The following is a 7,580-nucleotide window of genomic DNA, read 5'->3' on the forward strand; positions in this document are numbered from 1 at the left end:
AGCTGTAAGCAGCCTTAGTTTTTGAGCCAGCACTGTCTAAACTCCCATTGCCGGCTGTCCAGATGTGCATTCCCTACGGCTGCCCAGTCCATCTGGAACCAAGCTTCATGCCCTGGAGGCTACAGATCCCAGCATGCAATGCTCCACCAGGTTCTGAGCAGCCTCCACTTGCTGCCAGAGAGCGCAGTGCCTGCCGGGATGTGCGGTATCCATGAGCTGCATGTCCAGATTCAAGGTGCGAGTAACTGTGCTCCCAGTGTAGACCCCACAGGCTGCGGTTTGACCTCTCCATCAGCCTGGGCATCAGTAGGTAAAATGAACCTGTGATTCTGCTAACCAGCCGCCAGGTGTCACTGTTGTTTTAAATACAGCAGAACCTGAGTGTTCCAAACAGCTTGGGAAGGGAGGTGCTTCATTCTGAAATGTGGGTCATTCTGGCCAAAAGTTTCCAGCTGCCCATCGACTGAATACAGCTTTCAGACTTCACTGTGCGGAAGACAGATGCTGCTTTTCACCATCTGCATTTAAATGAAACAAGCACAGAAACCATTTCTGTTTAACATGGTACTGTGCTGTCGTTGCTTTTTGTTTGTCTCTGCTGCTGCCTGGCTGCATCCGTCCGGTTCCAAATGAGGTGTATGGTTGACTGGTCAGTTTGTAACTCTGAGGTTCGACTGTAACTACAGCTAACATTGGCCTGACACAAGACCCTGTAACCTCACCACTCCTCAGCCTTTGAGCTGTTTTTCCAGCTACCTCCTGTGTTTATCGCTTTGGCTCCTGTATCTCACAGCTCCTGGACGATCCCCAATTCCGGTGCATCACCAAGATTAAAACTATTGGAAGCACCTACATGGCTGCTTCTGGCGTGACCCCCGATGTCAATACCAATGGCTACAATAGCACCATAAAGGTATGGGGACAGCAGAGCGGGAGGTGAATTGGGCTGTCTGAGAACTCAGGCCTGACGGGGAAGGATGGAGAAAGGGGAATAGGACAGGCTGATCACTGCCTTCTGGGATGTGGGAGGGGCTCTTTACCTCCCTCAGCCTCTGCCCTTTGCTTTGCACTGCCCTTGCAGAAAGAGGAGCTCTCGGAGAAGGAGCGTTGGCAGCACTTAGCTGATTTGGCCGACTTTGCCTTAGCCATGAAAGTGACCCTGATGAACATTAACTACCAGTCCTTCAACAACTTCATGCTCCGAATAGGCAAGTGCTGCTCCGTGGGAATGACGGGAGTCTGCTGGCTGGGGGCGGGGGGAGATTGAATGGGGGTATCCACACCCCAGCATTCTGAGACCCAACTGGCCCAGCAAGGAGAGATGGGCTTCAGCTCCAATCCCTGCATGCAGAGCACTGGGCTGTCATTGAAACAGCTGCGTCTTGTTTTCTTTCATTTGTGCATTCCTTTAGGGCCAGACCTTTAGTTTAGCCCGTTACTCCCCCAACCCTTTCCAGGTGAGCAGAGATATGGTGGAGTGACTACCAGCAGGGATAGCTCAGTGGTTTGAGCATTGGCCTGCTAAACCCAGAGTTGTCCTTGAGGTGGCTACTTAGGGATCCAGGACAAAATCAGTACTGGGTCCTGCTAGTGAAGGCAGAGTCCCTTCCAGCTCTGTGAGACAGGTATATATCAAGAGGATTCTTTATTGTGGCTGCTGGCCACAGACAGACTCTGTGGTTCTCCCTAGCTCCCAAACTGGCTTGTGTCAGCGCACAGAGTCTCCTTAAATCCTGACCTGGACTATGCAGCCATAGAATGGATTGCTGAGCACTCATTGCAGCAGTGCTATCCTGTGATTAGAGTGAGGACCAAAGATACTCACATTTTAATCCCAGCCCTGAGAGTGACTTGCTGTGAGGCTGTGAACACATTGTTGCCCCTTTCAGAGCCTCAGTTTCCCCACATGGAGCTGATAATACTTCGCTGTATCTCAGGAGTGGGATAAGGATGAATTGTTTGTACAGAACTGTGAAGCGCTAAGTGGTAGCATTCATAGCAGTATGAAAAGGCAGAGCCTTGGTAATGGGCCCAGCCCCATGTAGGGCAGGGTGCCAGGCCCACCGGAGCATGTATCAAATGGCATCCACTATTCCCAGGAACAGACAGCATCCCACAGAGCAACCATCAACATGTTTCTCTGTGGCCTGAGTGAAGCACGGTACGAGAACCCCAACCCCCGATTAGCTGCTGAAACATTCACAGAGCTGATCCCAGCCCCGTAAAACCACCACGTGGCAGTTGTCAGTGAGATTTAATATATTTATTTTAAAGCAACCACTTAGCTAGAAGGGGAGAGCAGGGATGAATGAAGATGCAGCCACCAGCACTGGGCTGTTTACCGCCAGGAATCTCACCATTAGCATGGCAGGAGCACTGGAGGAGTTGCTAGCTCCAGCCCTCTGGCACTAGTGCTGAGTGTTTGTAGCTGAAAGGAAGGGAGTCAGCAGCAGCATGGGGATGGGAAGCAGATGGGGCCGGAGAAAGGATCATCACAGCAGGCCTCCCACTAGAGGCAGGGACACTACTTGCCACTTCAGCCAAATGCTGCTTTTTAGAAAAACTTCTAGGGTGCTGTACGCCTGCCCTGTGTCTTGTGGATGATGCTGGGGTGCCGCCTACAACACATGTGGGGGCCCTGTATGTTTGGGTATTTGTGCTTCTCCACACCCAGGGCAAGGGCTCCCTCCTCACTACACAACCCAGCGAGTAAAGTCAGGGTGTCCTTGTGCCCAATTTGCAGGCATGAATAAAGGGGCAGTGCTGGCAGGAGTGATCGGCGCCCGCAAACCACACTACGACATTTGGGGAAACACGGTGAATGTGGCCAGCAGGATGGAGTCAACGGGTGTGATGGGGAACATCCAGGTGGGTGAGCACATCCCCCTCAGAAACGCCAGGCCGGCCCCATTTCAGCTGAGATGAAAGTTGTGAACTAGTAAAATAGGAGGATGGAATGTAAATGCCCAAGTAATCCTAAGCATAGCACCGACAGACACGGAGAAAGGGGCAGCCCACAGGAGCCAGCACTGGCAGTTTGACAGGCAGGGGTGTGTGACATACCAGAGCAAGAGTGAGTGTATGTAGCGCTGGAGCTCACTCATACAGCCAGGGTTGGAGAATGAGGTCACCTGACTAATGGAGGCTGTTTCAGGCCAAGAGGCCAGTGCAGAAACAAGGAAGCAAGCAGCGAGTGATGGGAGGGAGCAGAGAATGGGCGGAGTGAAAGGCGTGGGGGCGCATAGAGGGAGACACAAAAGCAGATACCAAGCGTAATGGGTGACATAGGGGCTCTGGAACTGTTCCTGGGTTGGCTATACCATGAAGTCACTCAACCTCTCAGATGGCTCTTCAGCAAAGTGCCAGGTGGTCTGTGAATGAAAGGGGCAGTGTAAACACTTCATGCCTGGGGGTAGAGCCTGCAAGCTGAGGGCGAGGAGTTATAATGGGAAGAAGCAAGTGAAGGGATGTGACAGCCCTTTGCAAGGGCACTGCCCAGTAAAAGCAGCTGTGCGGTCACGTCTGCCTTGGCACCCCATCGCCCTGTGTCTGCTCATCTGTGCAGGTGGTGGAAGAGACCCATCTCATCCTGAAGGAGTACGGCTTCCGCTTTATGCGCCGGGGGGCCATCTACGTCAAGGGCAAAGGGGAGTTGCTGACCTTCTTCCTGAAGGGCCGGGAGAAGCAGGGCTCTTTCGTTAATGGCTCCTCAGTGACTCTTCCACACCAGGTGGTCGACAGCTCATGATGGAGCCGGGCTCCATGCTCCCACTAGCAAATGACGTCCAGAGCCTCCCACTGGCGAGAGACAAGCAGCTGAGTGCCCAGTACTCTAGAAACAAGAGTGATAGTAACATCTTTCAACCCAGTGTCTAGATTTAAGAGAAACCAACCCCTGGCCTGCTCCTTTTTTCCTGGAGGTTTATCTTAGAGGAGTCTGCTTGACTTCAGCTCCCCATCTGCAGCATAGCAGAAGGGAGATAGGGGAGGGACTGATCCGATCCCCCTACAGCTCACACACACGCACCCTTGTGCTGATGTGGGTCTGGCTGTTGGGAAGGTGGAAGCCTCACACAGCATTTCAGGAGCACTCTCAATTGCAGTAGGCTCCTGTGTACCCTGTTAGTGTAATCGAGAGAGGCAAGTGGCATGGATTTAATTTAGTGCCACAGACCCAGCCTCCACTTAGTGTTTGTTGCTAAAACATAAAAACTCAGGGTGGGTGGTCAGAGGAAAAATCTCTGGTGTGTGCCAGGAGAGTTAAAACAGGAGCACTTGGCTTTTCTGTTAGTTCACACAATGCTCATCCTTGCTCTATGCCACCATAGCTAGGAGATCAGAGAGAGTGCAATATTTCCTTTGACTTGGAGGTAAAGAAATAAAAACCAATGTTGTGTATTTCAAATATATAAATATATATATATAAAAGATACAGATTGACATTTATATTTTTAATTGTGTCTGTTAGACTATTTGCGGATTTCTCTTTCCGATACTGCCTTGCACTCCGCTCTCTGCTGTTGTCACCTTTGCTGTCGCTTTAAGAAAGAGATGGACAGGTATTGGCAAAGAACAAGACTGTTTTATTAAAGCCTTCATCCACTATTCTGTTTGAAAACACACAGTGTAATTCTTTCTCTAGTTTCTTGAATAGAACAAGTTGAATTTAAAAGGACAGTGAGTCCGTGTCCAGTTTGTCCTGAACACTTCCATGCCCTGGCCTAGGCCGCTGGATGGTTGAGTGCCTCATGGCCTCACCCCATGGGAGGCTCTGTGCAAACACAGCATGGAAGGGAAAGCAAATCCCCGCATGAATTTCCTATAGTGTAAATACATTCTCTGAGCTGCGAAGCTACTAGGAGAGGATAGTACAAGTACATCTCTACTCTGATATAACGCGACCCAATATAACACAAATTCGGATATAATATGGTAAAGCAGTGCTCCGGGAGGGCGGGCTGTACACTCCGGCGGATCAAATCAAGTTCGATCTAACGCGGTTTCCCCTGTAACACGGTAAGATCTTTTGGCTCCCGAGGACAGCGTTCTATGGGGGTAGAGGTGTACAATGCCTTTTCAGCAGGAGGTCAGCAAGCAGCTCACAGCAGTGAGTAGCATTAGCCCCTTTCCAGATGTAGAAACTAAGGGAAAGAGGCCCAATTTTCAAAGGTATTCAGGGGCCTAAAGATGTGGATTGGTGCCCAGGGGGCTTTTCAAGAGTGTGTAAGAGCTTGTCTACATGTAAAACGCTGAAGCGCAGGGCTGACTCTCTCCTGCCGGCCTAAGTAATCCAGCGCCCTGAGAAGAGGGAGCTAGCTCGCTGGAAGGAGGAGGCAGTTGGCCTAGCATTGGCAACATAGGGACTTTTAATCCAGCTTCACTACACTGTTCAGAAGTGTGGATTTTTTACGTGGGACTCCATCCACTGGACCAGAGCCCTGGTGGGTTTCACTGTCAGGAACATCACCCACTCCCAAATTCAGTGGTGGTGTAAATGAAGGGGTAGTTGGTCATACTCTAAATAGAGGCAGAAAAGGAACGTAGCTTGCCTGCTCTTGGGAGCGTGGGAAACTAGTGAAATTTACACCCATTTGGCATGTCACTCTACTATAGGTGGGTGCAGCTTTGCTGTGCTGGGGAGGGATGACCATTTACACCAGGTCTGAATTTGTGCTTAAGAATGTCAAGACCGATGCAGCCACAATTGAAGTGTGGGTCTTATGCAACACTGCCTTGTACCGTCACTTAACAGCTGTGCAAAGTGGCTGTACCCACCATCAGACCAGAGCGAGGAAGAAGACAGTTTACTTGTTAAAGAACAAGCCTAGGAGCTGGGAAACCTGGGTTCAAGTCCCTGCTCTGTCTCAGACTCGCTCTGTCTCAGACTCCCACTTTGTGCAAATCACTTGGAGGATCTGGGCCTAAGGTATTTAGGCTCCTAACTCCCAGTGACTTCAATGATCTGGGCCTTCAGCTTGCTGAGTCTCCGTTCCCCCAGCCCCAAAACAGTGCTAGGCAGTCAGATGGCTCACAAGGGCTGGGAAGAGCTGCTCAAGGACAATTGTTCCTACATGGTTCCCACACTGCAGGCTGCAGTGGCCTTGGAGAGCCTTGGTCACGCTGTCCTAGTCCCACCGCCTTGGTGGCCCTAGCAGGTTCTACAGCTGTGGCCATTGAAAAGCGCCTGTAATGCTGCTGGAAACAAGGATGGACTAACATAGCTCCCCCTCAAATGGGCTACTGTGAAGAAAAGGAAACAGGAATCAGCTACGACTAAGGAACATCTAGGGGAAAAATGAATAAGAGTAGCATGATCCAGGGACTAACGGGAGCAGAAGATGAGATGGCTGGGCAGTGGATGCTGGGGAGAATGGCACCAGTGAGCAAGAATATATGGATAAGGGAGAAGGATGATAAGGGGAACAGGCCCCACAGCAGCATGAGCAGGGGAGTGAGAGGAATAAAAGAATGGAGAGCAGTTAGTATTTCCAAGCAAGGCAAAACACTCATTGCATTGGAGACTGTTAAATGAATTAGAGCTGTCACATGGCAAAGTAATAGCATTAGATGCCACAGGGATATGATGGCACCAGGAGTGTTCAGAAGGAATCTTTCCTTAGGTTTAGTCCCCCTTTTGGAAAAGTTTGAGCCCCTGTGCTATGCAATTCACACACACTCAGGAACAGACTGACTGCATAGGTCTCCCTCTGGGCCAGGGAAAAGGCCCTTGCTGCTGTCCACTCGGCAGTTATTAGAAACAATGCAAACAGCCTCTGCTACCCCTCTTGCCTATGGGTATGTCTACAGTGCAGCAGTGTAGACATTCAGGCTCGGGCTAGGACCCTGTGAAGTGGGAGGGTCCCAGAGCTTGGGCTGCCAACTTTCTACACCGCAATTAAACAGCCCCTTAGCCCAACTCAGCAGGCACAAGCCAACCCCCAGGTGACTAACTGCAGTGTAGACATACCCAAAGCAACACCAGCAGCATTTTTATCATGCTAGTAGTCTGACCTCTATGTTTCACCTATGTCCTTACAGCGCATCCCCCTGGTGGCATGCAAGGACCTGCTTGCTCTTCGCTGAGGGCTGGCTGAGATCCTGAAAGATCTGGCTTTCTACCCTTTCCTTTAAGTGACAGCTCTAGCTTCCCTCTGAGAGGTCAAAGAGCCCTGTTGATTAAGTGGGGGAGACGGGTGCAAGTTGGCTAGTGTTTGTGCCTGTTGCTACCTCAAGAACTGTGCTAACTGACTGAGTGACACAAAAAAATGCACCTGCAAGACAATAAATGGTTTGTTGTTTCTGTAGTGTCACTCCCACCTCATGTATGGCTGCTCCTGGACTCCTCAGCCCATAGTACCTTTTGTTACTTATACCATGAATATAAACACCAAGGAGAGCGCAAAATTATGTAGCGTCACACCAAGGGAAACAGGAAGGAATTAAGGCTATGGGGCAAACTTGTGGAAGGGTCTGGGTGAAATGGTGAAGCTTTGTTCGAGTCATTTACAATTAGACAAAACAGAAATCAGGCTCCAGGGAGAAAACAACTTGGCTAAGGATGTTTGAGCAGTAGACTAGAA

The 7,580-nt window shown here is 50.4% G+C and overlaps 1 protein-coding gene across 3 annotated transcripts in view; it reads left to right on the top strand.

Annotated features, from left to right (window-relative positions):
* Window positions 1–7,358, top strand: part of ADCY3 (adenylate cyclase 3) — a 107,109-nt gene extending 99,751 nt beyond the window's left edge. For all 3 annotated transcript variants that reach the window (XM_030555149.1, XM_030555147.1, XM_030555148.1), the window contains exons 17-20: window positions 794–913; window positions 1,082–1,208; window positions 2,744–2,868; window positions 3,566–7,358. In XM_030555149.1, coding sequence (XP_030411009.1) covers window positions 794–913; window positions 1,082–1,208; window positions 2,744–2,868; window positions 3,566–3,748 — 555 coding nt within the window. In that variant the 3' untranslated portion in view covers window positions 3,749–7,358. The remainder of the gene's footprint in view (window positions 1–793; window positions 914–1,081; window positions 1,209–2,743; window positions 2,869–3,565) is intronic.
* Window positions 7,359–7,580: the final 222 nt, after the last annotated feature.

Source organism: Gopherus evgoodei, chromosome 3, assembly GCF_007399415.2.
Source record: "Gopherus evgoodei ecotype Sinaloan lineage chromosome 3, rGopEvg1_v1.p, whole genome shotgun sequence".
In the NCBI taxonomy this organism is placed as follows: domain Eukaryota; kingdom Metazoa; phylum Chordata; order Testudines; family Testudinidae; genus Gopherus; species Gopherus evgoodei.